At 58.2% G+C, this 16,517-nt stretch overlaps 1 protein-coding gene across 3 annotated transcripts; it reads left to right on the forward strand.

The window, feature by feature from the left end:
• Window positions 1-437: 437 nt before the first annotated feature.
• On the forward strand, window positions 438-15,295 carry ANKRD52 (ankyrin repeat domain 52). 3 transcript variants are annotated; one of them, XM_070292363.1, is made up of 28 exons: window positions 438-570; window positions 880-963; window positions 1,418-1,496; window positions 1,688-1,758; window positions 2,790-2,990; window positions 3,491-3,578; window positions 3,696-3,838; window positions 4,141-4,353; window positions 4,607-4,685; window positions 4,940-5,054; window positions 5,163-5,245; window positions 5,354-5,471; window positions 5,699-5,767; window positions 5,968-6,108; window positions 6,189-6,269; window positions 7,381-7,492; window positions 7,698-7,769; window positions 8,018-8,219; window positions 8,468-8,555; window positions 8,632-8,749; window positions 9,470-9,689; window positions 9,877-9,964; window positions 10,073-10,156; window positions 10,262-10,407; window positions 10,624-10,706; window positions 10,910-10,992; window positions 11,194-11,285; window positions 11,691-15,295. In XM_070292363.1, exons 1-28 carry the CDS (start codon window positions 544-546, stop codon window positions 11,939-11,941), a joined length of 3,231 nt encoding a protein of 1,076 aa, XP_070148464.1. In that variant the 5' UTR covers window positions 438-543; the 3' UTR covers window positions 11,942-15,295. The 3 variants fall into 3 exon arrangements, with proteins under 3 accessions (XP_070148464.1, XP_070148463.1, XP_069441092.2); XM_070292362.1 differs by lacking the exon at window positions 11,691-15,295 and adding an exon at window positions 11,370-11,514 and having other exon boundaries at window positions 452-570; XM_069584991.2 differs by lacking the exon at window positions 7,698-7,769 and having other exon boundaries at window positions 452-570.
• The last annotated feature ends 1,222 nt before the right edge of the window (window positions 15,296-16,517 follow it).

Below are 16,517 nucleotides of genomic sequence, written 5' to 3' on the forward strand. Positions count from 1 at the left end.
TATTGCCATATATAACCCCCAGATCTCCACGCCCGGCTTCCCCAAGTCAGTGGGGAATGTTGAGTTGTGTGATCGCGGACCGGAGGCGTTCGCTCGGCGGAGGCATTGTGGGCTGAGTGAGATCTGGCTCGCCATTTGGTCTTCAGTTTGGAAGGCAACGCAGGAGGGCCGAGGCCCGAGTTGCCGCTAGGATTTTGTGGAGCATCTCCCGGGGGCTTCAGACGAGCTAAGAGCCCGGCGCGGCCGGCCTGAGGAGCTGGGGAACGAGGGCGCGAGGTGGGGGTTGCCCAGGCCGCCGGGGCCTCCGGGGCAGGGCGGAGGGCGCCGCGGCCTGGGGCAGCCTGCGCGGCAAGCGCCCTGCGGCCGGGCCCCCGACGGCCGCCAGGGAGCGCTGCGGGCTCCCGCTCGCCCGCCCCCCGGTAGGCGGGGCTGCGCTCTCCCCGCAGCCGCCGCCGCAGCCGCCGCCTGGGCCGCCCCGTGTCCCCGGTGGAGCCGCCGCCGCCGCCGCCGGGAGCTCGATGCGGACGGAGCCCGGGCCGGGCCATGGGGATCCTCAGCATCACGGACCAGGTCAGCCCTCCTGCCCTCGCTCGCTTCCTCCTTCCAGGGCCCGACGCCGCCGCCACGCGAGCCCGGGGATGTGCGGCCTAGGCTGGGCCCGAGCCCGGGGCTCCCGCCCCGCCCCACGCCACGCTCCCCTCAACCGAGCCGGTGTCCTTGGGGGCCTGGCGACTGGCGGAGACACCGTGGAAGCCCCCTGCAGCCAGGACCCCAGAACGAAGCCCCTCCGGCGTCGCCCCCCATCTCAAACCCGGTGTCCCCCGCCCCCCTCCCCGGTTCCGCTCCGGCCCGCTCCCTGAACGCCGGTTCTCCCTGCAGCCGCCCCTGGTCCAGGCCATCTTTAGCCGAGATGTGGAGGAAGTGCGTTCCCTCCTCTCGCAGAAGGAGAACATCAATGTGCTGGTGAGTTGAGATCAGGGAGGATGGCGAACCGGTAATCTGGGCCCTGGCGTTCAGGACCCCTCCCCACGCGTGGGGCGGCTCCGTGTCTGTTCGGCTCGGGGGAGGCCGCAGCTCTTTCCACCCTGGGATGGGCGACTGCTGTACATTGGGGATGAAGAGCAGGGCAGTCTTGGAGCACAGACCAGTAGGGCTGAGGATGCCCAGAAACGGTGTTCTCTTCTGAACCATCCGTGTCTGCAGCGCCCCCACCCCTCCTGGAAGAAGGAGGTTGCTTCGCTGCCGGTGGCCCCGACCCCCTGACTCCACCCTCCTAGGTCCTGGCTTTGACCTAGGATTGGGGTTTAAAAGGCCACAGAACCTATGAGAAGAGGTTGTGGGGAAAGGCCCGGAGCACCAAGACTTGGAGTCCTGGGTAGTTCACCCCCATTGCCGCTCCTCTTCTCTGCCTTACCAGGACCAAGAGAGGCGAACTCCACTGCATGCTGCTGCCTACGTAGGCGATGTCCCCATCCTCCAGTTGCTACTGATGTCAGGTGAAAGTGGGGAGCTGGAAGGTGTGGTGCCCAGGGAGGGACCTGAGGGAGGAGCCTATTTGTTGTATCCAAGGATGGTCCAGCTGGGTCCAGGCGAGGTTCTGTCTCCATCTAGATTTCCAGGCCTGATTCTGGCTTTTCTTCCCCACCTGCTCTCCAACTCCCACCAAAAGAGCATTGTGTCCCCACAGGTGCTAATGTCAACGCTAAGGACACACTGTGGCTGACCCCTCTTCATCGCGCTGCTGCCTCCCGAAATGAGGTACTGGCCTCCTCGCTCCTCTCTCCCTTCCGAAGCGGATGAGTTAGTTAAAGGTGGATGGCAAGGGTTGGAGAGCCTTAGTCCACTGCCCCACAGGTTATGGTCTACCCCCAGGTTGGGAGGAGACCAGACCTTGGCCCCTCCCTCCTACCCCTGGAACTGGCTGGTAAGGGGGGTGGGGGCTCAGTGTTGCCAGCTGATGTGACGTCAGGGGAGAGCTTAACACTGGGCTGGCAGACTGCAGGGGGCCCTGCTGCCAGGCCTTAGTGACTCATCCCTCCCAGGGGGGCCGCCTTGGAGTCTGACCCCCTCTGGGCACTAAGATTTCTTTCCTTGTGCTTGAGGGGCGGGGGGTCGAGGGGGAGTGGTTTGTGACATCCCTGGCCCTTAGGCAGCCTAGAAGTTGATAGCGCAAGGATCAGACATACCTAATCAGTTGGGCCCCTCAATCCTGAAGAGCGGGAAAAGATGACCTTCCTCTTGATTTGGCAGTCATTTCCCCTGGCTCCAGCCACTAGGGAATGGGAATGGGGTGGGTGGTGAACAGGAGGGGCATTTTAGCTCCTCTCTTCCTGGAGAGCCAGTATCTGCTTACCTAGGTAATAGAGATGATTTTGATACCTATGGAAGGATAGAAGGGGGTATTCAGGGCATTAATGTAGTGGGAGCATTTATCTTTCCTAAAAGTGGTGGGAGGTCAGGAGCCTCTACGTGGGGATCTGCTCGGTAGTGGCTGTATGTGTGGGTGAAGATTTTCAGGGTATGGGTTGGGAAACGATACCAGGTGACTTGAGGAAGAGTTCTGTGTTTTCCTCAGCAAGTTAGGGAAGATTTTAAGCTCAAAGAAAATCCAGAAGATGGAAAGTGGGTATTGAAAAGCTCACTGTGTTGGAAAAACGCGAGTAACTCTGTGCTGGGGTAGTGGGGAGAGGGGACATGTGTTCTGTGCTGACTGGTTCTCCCCTCCATCTCCTGTTGGTTTACCTCCTGCTCCCCCTTTGTCTTCTCTTTTATCCTCCGCCCCTCCACAGAAGGTGCTGGGACTGCTGCTGGCACATTCAGCAGATGTGAATGCCCGGGACAAGCTGTGGCAGACACCATTGCACGTGGCTGCTGCCAACCGGGCCACCAAGTGTGCTGAGGCTCTGGCACCCCTACTGAGTAGCCTCAACGTGGCCGACAGGAGTGGGCGCAGTGCCCTGCACCATGCAGTGCATAGTGGGCATCTGGAAGTGAGGACCACTCTGGGCCACGCCCAGCTTCCTGCCTTTTTCCTTCCCTTCCCACCCCCCTTCCCCTGCTTCCAGGCCATTAGGCCTGGGGAGCAGCAGCCCAGACGATTATATAAATACTTGGGCTCAAGCACCAAATGAATGGTTGGGTTAGAGGGGAATTCTTGACTTGGACCTCAAGAGGGTGATAAAACCTCTGAAGCTGCATGGAAAATGTTTGCCTGCATGGCTTTTTCTGAAGGGAGAGTCCATATCCTTCAGCACATTTAGAAAACTTCTTTGAAACCACCAGATCACCTGAAGAGACTCTCTTGAGTAGTTTACCTCAGATTTCCACATCTATCTGGGTTCTCCTTAGTGCCTGCTTTCTTCATTCCCCCTAGTTCTCTGTTCTGCCCAAGAACAGAGACATTGGGCTGCCTCAGCCTTTTCAGGTGCTCTTAGGTACACTGAAGACAGGAAGCTGGCTCTGAACAGGTGTCTTTGCTGTCCTGCTACAGACGGTGAACCTGCTCCTCAATAAGGGAGCCAGCCTGAATGTTTGTGACAAAAAGGAGCGGCAGCCTCTGCATTGGGCAGCTTTTCTAGGTAAGAGGAGAATCGGGGGATGAGCAGGATTTGGGGTTCCTCGGGCAGGGATGTGGGCTTGCAGCCTTTGGAGGTGCTCACCCTCCATGTCCTTCAGAGAATGCTCTCCCTTCCCAGGGCATTTGGAGGTCCTGAAACTGCTGGTGGCACGGGGCGCAGACCTTGGCTGCAAGGACCGCAAGGGCTATGGGCTGCTCCATACAGCTGCTGCCAGTGGCCAGATTGAAGTGGTGAAGTACCTGCTCCGGATGGGGGCTGAGGTCAGGGTGCAGAGCATGGCAGAGGGTTTGGGGTGAGGCCAGGGAGCTGGAGTTCAGAATCTCTTTGGGAGATGGGAGGGTGCTGGAGTTCCTGGTGTGGTTTGGGGAGTTGGAGGGATGTGGTGAGAGGATCTGAATAATGCTTGTCTTAAGCAGAAGTGCCTTCAGTCTCTGGGTTGGGAACCTTAGGAGTCTGAGGCCATTGTTGGATTTCTGGGACTCTTTAGGCTATCTGTGCCGGCTTCCACTTTGTTTAAACTGATACCTCCCTTGTCCCCTGACCCTCACCCCTGGAAATCCAGATTGATGAGCCCAACGCTTTTGGAAACACAGCTTTGCACATCGCCTGCTACCTGGGCCAGGATGCCGTGGCGATCGAGCTGGTGAATGCAGGAGCCAACGTCAACCAGCCGAACGACAAGGGCTTCACGCCGCTGCACGTGGCTGCCGTCTCCACCAATGGCGCGCTGTGCTTGGAGCTGCTGGTCAACAACGGGGCGGATGTCAACTACCAGGTGCCTGAAGGGAAGAGTCTGGGGCTAAGGGGAGAGGACGCTGGCTCTGGGGGTGCTGACCATATCTACCCCTCTGGATAATTCTCTGGGGAGTCGTCTGCTTGTGTCCTGAATTGACCAGACCTTCCCAGGAGAAAGTGGGTTGAGAAGATGTCCCTATGGTCACCCTATCCTCAAAGATGTGTCCTTTGGAAAGGGTAATAGGGCACGCTTCATGCTTTGCACTAGGGGAAAAAATGCTGTGTCTCCACAGAGCAAAGAAGGGAAGAGTCCTCTGCACATGGCTGCCATTCACGGCCGTTTCACCCGCTCCCAGATCCTCATCCAGAACGGTATGGACTTGGGAGTCTTTGTGACCTTTTCTCCTCCCTCCTCAGAGAACTCATCTCTAGAGACCCCTCTTCCTCCTTCTACCTGCCACCCCATCTTCAGTCAGGACAGGCACCTGGCGCTCTGGAGCAAGGCGCCTGTGGAAATGGCCCTGCTCCGCCTGCCCAGCCCCTCTCAGATGGTGGCTCACTACCTAATGGGAGTGGCCTGAAGCCTAAGGGTTAGTTCAGTGTGTGCGTGCGCTGCCCCCTTTCAGGCAGCGAGATTGATTGCGCCGACAAATTTGGGAACACGCCACTGCACGTGGCCGCTCGCTACGGACACGAGCTGCTCATCAGCACCCTCATGACCAACGGCGCGGATACCGCCCGGTGAGTGCGGAGACCCCCGGCCCCACTTCCAGGCTGCTTCAGACCCCAGGCTGGTGGTGGGGCTGCAGCTGGTCCCCCCTGAGGACTGAGTCCTTTACCTTCTTGCAGGCGCGGCATCCACGACATGTTTCCCCTGCACTTAGCTGTTCTCTTTGGATTCTCTGACTGTTGTCGTAAGCTTCTTTCCTCAGGTATGAGCTCACTGGTTTGGGGGTGGGAAGGAGGGCAGGAAAGCAGGGGCCATGTCCTGCCCCGACCCGTGCCCTCAGGTGGGACCTACGGCTGTTCTGGCCCCTCAGGTCAGCTGTACAGCATCGTATCCTCACTCAGCAATGAGCACGTGCTTTCAGCTGGGTTCGACATCAACACACCTGACAACCTTGGCCGTACCTGTCTTCATGCTGCTGCTTCCGGAGGGTGAGTTCTCGTCCCCCCTCTCTCCCGCAGGCCTAGCGAAGGAGTCTGGGCAGCAGTCTGGGCCCCTCCTTCTCTCCTGCCCAGAAATTCCCGCCTCTCGCGGCAAGAACAGTGGCAGCAGAAAGGGCTGTCCAGTTCTGTCCCCCCTCAGCCCTTCCCTTGGGAGAAGCCCGTGGCTTCTCCTTGAAGTGCTTTCTCTCATTAACCCGCACCCTCCTTCCTTTCAGGAATGTTGAATGTCTTAACTTGCTGTTGAGCAGTGGAGCTGACTTGAGGAGGAGAGACAAATTTGGAAGGTGTGTTAATGTGCAGGAGTGTATATATACAGAGAAGGTGCCCGATCAGAGAGACAGGTGATGAAGGAAGTGATGGAGGCCAGGGTGGGGAGTTGGGGACTAAGGGAGGAGAACATTACAGAGCAGCTTATGGCTGCACCTCTGGTTGCATTTGGACCTGCCCCCGATTCTTTTCTCCACCCTCCTCCGCTTCTCCCCAGGACGCCACTGCACTATGCAGCCGCCAATGGCAGCTACCAGTGCGCCGTCACGCTGGTGACTGCTGGGGCTGGCGTCAATGAGGCTGACTGTAAAGGCTGCTCTCCCCTCCACTACGCTGCCGCCTCCGACACCTACAGGAGGTGAGGCGCTCTCTTGGTTCTTCTCAGCCCCACTCTCTTCCCCAAGCACCCTGCCAGACTTCCTCACTCTCCTCCACCAGGGCGGAGCCCCACTCATCTTCCAGCCATGATGCTGAAGAGGATGAGCCCCTGAAGGAGTCCCGCAGGAAGGAGGCCTTCTTGTGAGTAGCAGAGAAGACCCCTGGGCTGCACTTCCCCAGCAGTGCAGATTCCTGTCCTGTTATTCTCCACCACTGTCTGGTGCTGCCTTGCACCCTGAGTTTAATCCTAGACCAAGCACTGTGGGTACAGACAGAAGTGGGAGAGATACTTCCTTCAAGAAAGGGATGGTCTTCTTGAGAGGATCAGAAAAGCTAAACACAAATTCATTTATTCCTCAAGCATTCAATGAGTATTTACTTTATAGGTACACCAAGTACTGTTCTAGGTGGTAAGGATAAAAGATGAGTTACCCCAGGTTTCTGCGTTTTATACCTTCTAGTGTAAGATGTTAATAATAGAGGAAATTGGGTGACGAATATATGGGAACTCTGTTATCCTCGTAATTTTTCTTTAAGACTGTTATAAAGGGTTTATTTATCTAACAACAACAACAAAAAGATATTTAAAATCTAGGAGGCCTAACTTGTAACTGTGTGACTTCTGGCAAGTAACTTAATCTCTCTGGGCCTTAGTTTCCTCAGACACAGTATAGATACGAACAGTATCTACCTCAAAGGATCATTGTGAGGATTAAGTGATTTACTACACATGAAGTGTTTAAAACAGTGTTTGACACGTTGTAAATGTTAAATGCAATATTAATATTACTACTGGTAGAGCTGCTACTGATCTGTGAGAGTGGTGCCAGGGAGGAGGCACCTGTTGGGGAAGTTGGGGAGAGCCTCCCACAGAAGAGGATGCTGGGATGCTGGGAGTGAGTGTGAGATGAGCAGGCCTTTTCCCAATGGGCTAGGAGGAGAAGGCAGGGGTCAGTATGCCTGGAGGTGGGGAAGAGTGTGTCAGTCAGCAGGTTGGTAACTGATGGTTGTGCTCCAGGGTCTCTAGGAGCTCATTCACAGGGTCGAGGAGCTAGAGTGGTGCAGGGCAGACCTGGAGGTGGTGGGTCTGGGTCTGGGGTCAAATGGGCTGGAGTTAGCCTACTAAGAGTGGGGGGTGGGCGTGGGCCAGCTCAACCTAGAGGGGCTCTTTTGCCCTCTCCTCTGCTCCTCCCAAACTGTACCCTCCTTGGCTGGGCCTGTCCCTTCCTCACCATCTGCTCCTGTCCCCCAGCTGTTTGGAATTCTTACTGGATAACGGTGCAGACCCCTCCCTGCGGGACAGGCAGGGCTACACAGCTGTGCACTATGCAGCCGCCTATGGCAATAGACAGAACCTCGAACTGGTACGTGTGGGACCTGGTGTGGGGAACGGGAGCAGGGCAGGGCCCAGCACGCAGTCTGCTTCTGTGTCTGGATTCTCAGGCCACGGGGTGGTTGAATCCATTGTGGTCTCTAGATCCAGGGACTTCGGGGATTGCTGTGGGTGGAGTCGAGGGTGATGTCTTGGGAATACCAGAACCTCAGCACCTCCTGTTCTGTCCATTGCAGCTCTTAGAAATGTCCTTTAACTGCCTGGAGGATGTAGAGAGCACCATTCCAGTCAGCCCTTTGCACTTAGCTGTGAGTCCCAGGTCTTTTCCTCTTGCCTTCCCTGTCCCCACCCGCCCCAGGCCGGCTCACAGGTACCAGCACGTGTGACTCCGTCCTTGCTTCTGCCTTCTCATGGGGATGTGGCAAGCAGGCAGTGGTCTGAGAGGGGCCCAAGGAGCTCACGGGGAGGCCTGCTGCCCGGAGCCTCCCCGTGGGCCCCGAGAGCAGAGTGGGGCCATGTCTGGAGCTTTATCCACGGATCTCCCACACCCCTCCAGGCCTACAATGGTCACTGTGAAGCCCTGAAGACGCTGGCTGAGACGCTGGTGAACCTGGACGTGAGGGACCACAAGGGCCGGACTGCGCTCTTCCTGGCCACGGAGCGAGGCTCCACTGAGTGTGTGGAGGTGCTGACGGCCCACGGCGCCTCTGCCCTCATCAAGGAGCGCAGACGCAAGTGGACACCCCTGCACGCTGCTGGTAAGGGTGCCCTTTGGGCTGCTTCCTCCCCTTGCCACCCCAGGTCTCCTCTGGGACTGGTCCCCAGCTCCCTTCCAGAACCCTGAAGGGACTGGGGTTGAGATAGGGTAGGGCAAGGAGGATGGAAACCTCAAATCCTGACTCTCCCCCAAGACTTCTCCCTACCCGGTGTCCTCCCATGACCTCCACCCTCCACCTGGTCTTCTTCCCCGACCATGCCTGACATTGAAGGCCCCCTCTTCACCTAGCTGCCTCTGGCCACACTGATTCCCTGCACTTGCTGATCGACAGTGGGGAACGCGCTGACATCACGGATGTCATGGATGCCTATGGACAGTGAGTGTGGGCTGGGGGTGGGGTGCAGGGTTCCCAGGCCTACTAGGCCCTCACCCTTTCCCTGCCCCCTCTGTAGAACCCCGCTGATGCTGGCCATCATGAATGGCCACGTGGACTGCGTACATCTGCTGCTAGAGAAAGGATCCACGGCTGATGCTGCTGACCTCCGGGGCCGCACTGCCCTCCACCGCGGGGTGAGTGGGCTTCAGGGTGGGGCTGCTCACAGAAGGGCTTGGACACAGGAGCGCACAGTAGGATATCAGATTGTCTAGTAGGTGGGCTGGAGTCTTAGTGGGCCTTAGCGTGCTTGCTCCAGGATGAGGATCTGATGCCCGCAGTTCATCTTCCTGATTACCTTGCTCTGTGATCCTGCGCAGTTACCTGCTCACTGCCCAGACTCTGCCCAGGGTCCCCAGCTGGCCCTCTCATGTTTGATAATGATGCCACTACCTCGGTCCTTCTCCACCATCACCTGCCCTAAAGCTGTCTCCTCCTCATCCCGTGGGGTTGTTTGACTCCTTAGTCTCCCGCTGCAGAGGGCCAGCGTTAACTCTCATTATCCTGCTTGTCTGATGGCATAGAGTCAGGGAAGTAGATGCCGATCCTTAGTACTTAGAATTATTAGAAAAGACCCTGATGCTGGGAAAGATTGAGGTCAGGAGGAGAAGGGGGCAACAGAGGATGAGATGATCAGATGGCGTCACTAACCCGGTGGACCTGAGTTTGAAGATAGTGAAATAGTGAAGGACAGGGAAGCTTGGCATGCTGCAGTCCACAGGGTCACAGAGAGTGGGACATGACTTAGTGACTAAACAATACTTAGAATCATTGTTGCAAAGACAAGGATTGGAGCCTGGGAAGCGGTTCTTACTCCTGGGCCAGCCTCAGGACTGACACCCCCATGTCACCTGCAGGCAGTGACTGGCTGTGAGGACTGCCTGGCTGCCCTGCTGGACCATGACGCATTTGTGCTGTGCCGAGACTTCAAGGGCCGCACGCCCATTCACCTGGCCTCAGCCTGTGGCCACACCGCAGTGCTGCGGACCCTGCTGCAGGCCGCCCTGTCCACAGACCCCCTGGATACCGGGGTGGATTACAGCGGATACTCGCCCATGCACTGGGCCTCCTACACTGGTGTGGCTCTGGGGCCTTTGCCAGGACAGCTAAGATGGGGGTGGAGGGGTGTGAGGGAGGGCAGACAAGGACTCGTGGGTTGCTCCGGATCTGGAAGTAGAATGGGGTGTCAAGAGATGGGACGGACCAAGGAAAGGGGTCATGGTGTCATTTCTCTCCATTACCACTCTTCTCTCCTCATCCCCAGGACACGAAGATTGTCTGGAGTTGTTACTTGAACACAGCCCGTTTTCATATCTGGAAGGAAACCCCTTCACTCCTTTGCACTGTGCAGTGTAAGTCCCTTCCTCCACCCCAGCCCCACCCAAGGGTCTGTGATGTGGGCATAGGACAGACCGTCTGTTTCCCCATGCCCCTCCTGCTGACCCTTCCTCTTCCCCCAGTATTAATAACCAGGACAGCACCACAGAGATGCTGCTAGGAGCTCTGGGTGCCAAGATTGTGAACAGCCGAGATGCCAAAGGACGGTGAGTGGCAGGAGGCTTGGGAGACGCCTCCGCTGCCCCCGGCTTCCTCTCTCTGCTCAGGAGAAAGGGCCATCTCGGTTCACTCCGCCCTGGCCCTCCCCACAGGACCCCTCTTCACGCCGCTGCCTTCGCGGACAATGTCTCTGGGCTCCGGATGCTGCTGCAGCACCAAGCCGAGGTGAACGCCACAGACCACACTGGCCGCACCGCGCTCATGACGGCGGCTGAGAACGGGCAGACTGCAGCTGTGGGTGTGTTGGGGCCCCATGTGGATGGGAGGTACTCCCCCTGGGTTTTCACGAGATGAGTCAGCCCTGCCGGTGGGGGTTAGGAGGCAGGAGGCATGTCTTTGGATGTTTCACCCTCTGCAGAGGGGATGCAAAACATGTACAGACAAGACTGGGGAGACCAGACTGGCCCAGCTCTGGAAGGGAGCATCACCCCTCTCTGCCTCCCTTCTCCTGTAGAATTTCTGCTATATCGAGGGAAGGCAGACCTTACTGTGCTGGATGAGAACAAGAACACTGCCCTCCACTTGGCCTGTAGCAAGGTACCATTTGCGGTGGTGGTGGGGGTCTCTGTATGGGGCAGGGCCTGATGAAAGACCTGGGTCCGGTGAGAGGGCTCAGGGGAAGTCAGGAATGTCCTGACTGTCTGCCTGGGGGACAGCTTTGTGTACTCCTGCCACCCTCCTCAGCCCCCGTGGTCAGGCTTCCACTTCTCCAGCCCTCACTCTCGGCCCCCCTCCCTCAGGGCCATGAGAAGTGTGCCCTCATGATCCTGGCAGAAACCCAAGACCTTGGCCTTATCAATGCTACCAACAGCGCGCTGCAGATGTGAGTGCCTGGGGTAGGGGGCTCTTGGCTGAGGGGTGGGGGCCAGGTGAGGTGGAAAGGAGGCTGCTGCCCGTTCCAGGGGCTCCAGCTCTCTGGAGCTCACAGTATTCGCCCGGCAGCGTGGTTGCTCTGGCTGAGGGTGGAAGGGCAGCTTGCCCCAGCCCTTGACTTCACAATCCCCCTTCCTTCCTTTCTTCCAAGGCCACTACACATTGCTGCCCGGAATGGCCTAGCCTCTGTGGTGCAGGCCCTGCTGAGTCGTGGGGCCACCGTGCTGGCTGTGGATGAAGAAGGTGGGTGGGGCCTGGGGTCAGGGACGTTCTTCAGGAGGTGACTTCTTAACCTGGCTGGTTAATAAACTGGATTTTCTTCCCAAGGGAACTCTTCAGAGCAGGGACCCAACACCGATACGCTAGAGTCTCTGAGGGGAGTCTGACGGAACTAGGTGGAGCCTGCAGGGTCCTCAGGACGACCTCCCGCACACCTCAGCCTCCTGTCCCCCAGGCTCTGCTCTTTGCCCCTCACTTGGACAGCCTGCCTGTCACCCTCCCGGGGCCCTTATAGCCCCCGATTGTGACCCTGTGGGGTGCTTGCCTGCCTCGGCTTCCCTCTACAGAGAAGAGCGCTCAGGGCTCAGGGTGGGTGGAGGGGGCCCAGGATATAGGACTCTGGGCTCAGTTCTCCCCTTTTCCCCGCAGGTCACACCCCGGCATTGGCTTGCGCCCCCAACAAAGATGTGGCAGACTGTCTGGCCTTGATCCTTTCCACCATGAAGCCTTTCCCACCCAAGGACGCTGTCAGTCCTTTCAGCTTCAGCCTGCTCAAGAACTGCGGCATCGCGGCAGCCAAGACGGTGGGTGGCTGCGGTGCCCTGCCCCATGGGGCCTCCTGCCCCTACAGCCAGGAGCGGCATGGCGCCATTGGGTTAGATGGCTGCTACTCCGAGTAGCCCCCTCCAGTGTCCCTCCCCCTGCCGGTGGCTTGATATCTTATTCTATTTATTTAGAAAAAGTCTATACATTTAGGGCACTTTAAAGGAGAACACGACTGGGTTGGGGGGGTGGAGTGGGGAAAAAGCACTGGGGAGCAGCTGCTCACCCCTTTGCCACACCATCCTGGCCTGGCAGGGGTCTGGGACCAACAGGGAGCACCCCAGGCCCTTGGTACCCCCAGGGCAACCCCTTCTGCCAAGTGTCCCAAAATGATTGCTCGCTGCCTGGCGCCCTCTCTTCTGTCCGCCCTCTCAGTTCCCCCTTCTGCTGCCAGCTGCCCCTTACTCTTCCTTCTGACTTGCCCCAGTCCCCTTCGCCCTGCCCCTGCCAGGCAGATCCCCGCCTCCTCTTCCATACCCATCACTGCCTCCCTGCTCGGCCGGCCCCTCCATCCCCGCAGCAGTGAGAAGCCTTAATTTCTGGTACTGTGTGAGCACTCTGGGGGTGTCCCCCTCCCCCTTCAGGGGCAGCTAGCGGATGAGGGGGGAGGGTATTTAGCACTGGGGCCTGGAGCTTTTCCCCTACTTCTGTATCCCATCACCCCTAAAGTTCAAATGCAAAACACTTGAAGCAGCAACTACTGTACCTGGGCCCCAATCCTGCACTCTCCCGGCTCCTCGTATGCAAATCAAGGGCTGGCATTGCCCCCACAGCCTGCCCCACCCCTCCTTCCGCCCCCTCCTGGCCTGGCCTCCTAACCACGCACTTTAACACCACCCCCCACCCTGCTTCTTTCTTTTAACTTCTTTTGGGAGGGTGGAGCCTGTGGCCATTCCCTCTCTGGCTCTCCCCTCCCTTGACTTTGAGGCTTGTCATGAATTTTTAAGTAAGCATTTTATCCTTTAGGGGAAGAAACAAATTAATTTCCTGTCCATTTCAAAACCACAGCCCTAGTCTGTCCTCTGTGTTTCAGGCATGTGTTTGCATGTTTGTGGAGGGAGAGACTGTTCTTCCTCCTGTGTCCCCAGTCCCACAGTTGCTCTCTGCCCGCACCCCACCCCACGCGCTGCCGCCTTCTGTGATGTCCAAGAGCACCCACTGCCCCCAGTCACTCTGATCTGAAGCCAAAGATGGAGGGGCAGGGCAGACTAGGGACCGGGGCTGCTCGGGGCCCCGGCTTCTCCTCCGGTGGAGGAGGAAGGTCTGCGTCTACTGGGGCTTGGTTCCTGCCTTCCCAGAAGCTGGCAGAGAAGGGATCAAGCTAAGGGCTGCGCTGAGGAGATTTCCCGACGTTGCACCCTATAAGCCAAACTGGGCTGGAGTGAGGAGGGGGCAGTTTTCTAAATGTAGCATTGAATTTGGCCCTGGTCCCTTCAGACGCCCTGTCCATCCATCTCCTAGCTCAGCCTCCTGGACAGTGGGACCCGCTTCCTTAGCCCAGCGTTCCCTTCCTCACACTCAATACCTCAGCCAGGGGCCAAGACACAGAACTTGAACAGAGGTCCTGCCCTCCCCGCAACCCCAGTGCATCCTCGCCCAGTCTGGCTGCCATCAGTATTGTCCCCGGAGGACTGGACAGGCTTCGTTTACACAATGCAGGGCCTCCCCCCCGGGTGGGGTGGGGGAGTCCCCTCCGTCTCCTTCCCCCACCCGTGCTTGCTTTATTCACAGTCTTTTACACCCTTTTCAGTTGTGTCCCCCGCAAGTCTGGCCACCCTTGCCTGAGGTGGGCTGAGGGGAGAGGGGGGACATCCCAGGAACTCCCCACTCCCTCGCTGACACCCTTCACCATACCTCATGCTGGTTTCCCGAAGCCTGGGGTGTTCATCCCAGTCCTTACTCTTTTTGTCTTGCTCCCTTTCCCTCCCACCCCCCTTCTCTGTGTCTTGCTTCCCCCAACCCTCAGTTCCTAAACCATTTCAAAGCTTCCAAATAACCATTATTGGTGAGAAGGAGTGTGCAGCTTTTAGTTTTAATCTTTATTTTCAAAGCCAAAGGGCCTTGCAATGCCCCTCTTGCCCACCTCCCTGCGCACCCTGTCCTCCCCTAGACGACAATCAACGTGACCTCTCTTAAGGGCTGCAGCCCCCCACCTGCCCCCGTCCTGCTGGTTCTGCAGAGCTTGCCCCTGACTTCACTTCTCTCTCCTTCTTCCTGTCCCGCCCCCCCCCCCTCATTTTGGTGCTGGGAATTAGGTGGCAGGGGGGCAGGGGGCGCAGGGAGATGGGTCCTCTGGAGAAGACTCTCGGGATTGCAGTCGTGTTCTCCTTCATCAGTGTCTGGCGACGACAGGAAGACTCGAGTGTTTGTCAGGAGCCCCGTGGTTTTGCTAGATGAGATTTCTGGTGACTGCCCGGTCCCTGCCGTGCCTTTGGCACACCGTCAGCAGTGCTGGGGCAGGCCATGGGGAGTCCTCTGTCCTCCTCGTGTGGCGGTGAGGAGGCCGGGAGGCCGGGCAGCCTCCTCCCTTATGCCAAAGGAAATCCCACACCCTACCCCGGGCTCCCCAGCCCCTAGTGTCTTTTGAAGCATTTTGACCATTCTCATGGCCACTGCATATTTATTTTAATGTTAAGTTTTTTGGGTTTTGTTTTAAACCTCTTTGACTTAAACGGGTGCGGAGAAATCAACCAGGCAGAATGCCCCCCCCCCCCAATCTTAAGGAGGTAGGGCAGGGAGGAATCCTCTCCTTCCCTTCGCCCTCCCTCTCCCTGTCCCCCTCTCCCCACCGCAGCTCTAAAGCACTTGCTTCAAGTAATAAGCACTTTTGAGAAAAGGCCTATTTTAAGTGAGGACCCTGGGAGCCGCCCCAGGTCCCAGCAAAGGAGACAGAGCGAGGGCTACACAGGAGACAGGGAAACAGATGTGTGAATCAGAGGGCGAGATGGAAAGAGCCAGTTTTTAGTTTCTGATTTTTGGGGAGATGTTTCTGATTGGGCGGTGGCTTTGGTAGGGCTGTGTACTATCCTTCAGAAAAACAAATGGCACAAACTGTGGGTCCCTGGATGGACCAACAGACCCGGGTCGCTGCCACTGTCCAGCTGAGACTGAAGGGCCACCTCCCCCACCCCGTGGCCCGCTGAGCCATAGGACTGCTGAAAACCACTGAATGTACAGCCCAGGTTGGGGTGGGGAGCAGCCCCCGGGGGAGGGGGCTTCTCCTTTTGTTTGGTGCTGTGGGGGGTGGGAGAGATGAGACGGAGGGACTGCCACCCCACTTCGACATGTGTTCCTTGGGGTGGAGGGGCTGAGGAGGGCCTGCCTCCCTCTCCAACCCCAGCCATGGCCCCTCTTCCTTCCTCACCCCTATCCGTTTTGACTGTAAGTCCAGCTCACCTTTGCCTTCAATATGTAACCAAAGGAAAACTCAATACTGTTTCCACCGCTGTCTGCCCACCCGAGCACCTTCCTATTCCCCGGACCTAGGAGGGGAGAAGAGGTGGGGCGGGGCGGGGGGCGTGGGGCCAGAGTGAACGGTTCTGCAGCTGTGTACCCCCCCAAACCTCCCTTGGGGTCTTGGGAGGGGGCATTGGGGCCAGACTGGAGGCACTGGGAGCAGGCACACTCGGGATCTTGTGTCCATGAGGGTGACTTGGCCTGAGTGGCTCCGGGCACTGTGCTCCGGAGAGTGGCCCCTTCCTCCTTCCCTCTCCGCCATTTCTCACCCTGTCCCCACACCCAGTGTTCACTCCCCCACCTCCCCTTCCTGCCGCAAAGGAAAATAGCCTTACAGACCCTAGCCCAGAACCCCTCCTCTCGGGGCAAACCAGTACGGGGCCCCAGCCCACCTAGTTTGAACCCTACCTTTGAAGGAGGGATAAGGAGTAAAGCAGCCCCTTCTGTCTAATTGTGGTGGCTCCAGCCCTCAGCCTCGACCCAGATCGGGCAAGAGCTGAGGGGAGGGATCTTTGAGGACCAAGCCCAGTGGTCTGGGAAGAGGGAGGTAGAGAGGGAAGGGTCTGACTTGGGGACTCCCTCCTCCCCACCCAACCCCTAGAGAAGCGACCAAATCCCAGAGATGGGAGGAAGCTGGGGAGGGGAGGGTCTGCTCTCTGAATTACTTGAAGGTACTGACTGAGGCTGCTGCTGCCCACTGGGGTGTGAGGGGGACCCTGTCACTGCATTTGGGAGGGCCAGGGTGGCAGGGTTGAGAGGGTCTGCCCTGGGCCCTCGCTCGCTCACTCCCGCCAGGCCCTGTCCCTGGGGAGCCTGGCTTCGCCCCTCCCACCTCCATCCCTCACTCTGGGCACCCTCTCCAATTGCACTAAAGTAGCTGTGTGCCAGTCTTACCCCACACCAGGGCGGGGTCTCTGCTTCCAGTCCTTTCTCCCCCACCCCGCCTCTGCTCCTGTCCCGGACAATCTCCTTGTTCCTCTGTATTCCTGGGTAGCTCAGCTTTGTGTGTGTGTGTGTTTTGGGGGGTGGGGTGGGTTCTGGCTGGAGTGGGTTTGCTAGGGGTTTGGGAAGGGCTAGGGGAAAGATGGCGGATGAAATCTCCTGCCCCCTTCCTCAACTCCCGGCCACGTAAGCCTGGGAGGGAGGGTGCCTACTCTCGCTGCCGCGTGTCTTGCAGATGTGCCAAAATGGGGGTGG

The sequence above is a fragment of the Ovis canadensis genome, chromosome 3 (assembly GCF_042477335.2).
Source record: "Ovis canadensis isolate MfBH-ARS-UI-01 breed Bighorn chromosome 3, ARS-UI_OviCan_v2, whole genome shotgun sequence".
Classification (NCBI taxonomy): domain Eukaryota; kingdom Metazoa; phylum Chordata; class Mammalia; order Artiodactyla; family Bovidae; genus Ovis; species Ovis canadensis.

What these genes read in the sequence shown, in the direction of transcription:
- ANKRD52 (XM_070292363.1), top strand. Translation starts at nt 544, where the DNA reads ATGGGGATCCTCAGCATCACGGACCAG. An exon ending in CCAGATCCTCATCCAGAACG is followed by an intron (nt 4,686 to 4,939) that starts GTATGGACTTGG and finishes GCCCCCTTTCAG; the next exon opens with GCAGCGAGATTGATTGCGCC. An exon ending in CGGGCAGACTGCAGCTGTGG is followed by an intron (nt 10,408 to 10,623) that starts GTGTGTTGGGGC and finishes CTTCTCCTGTAG; the next exon opens with AATTTCTGCTATATCGAGGG.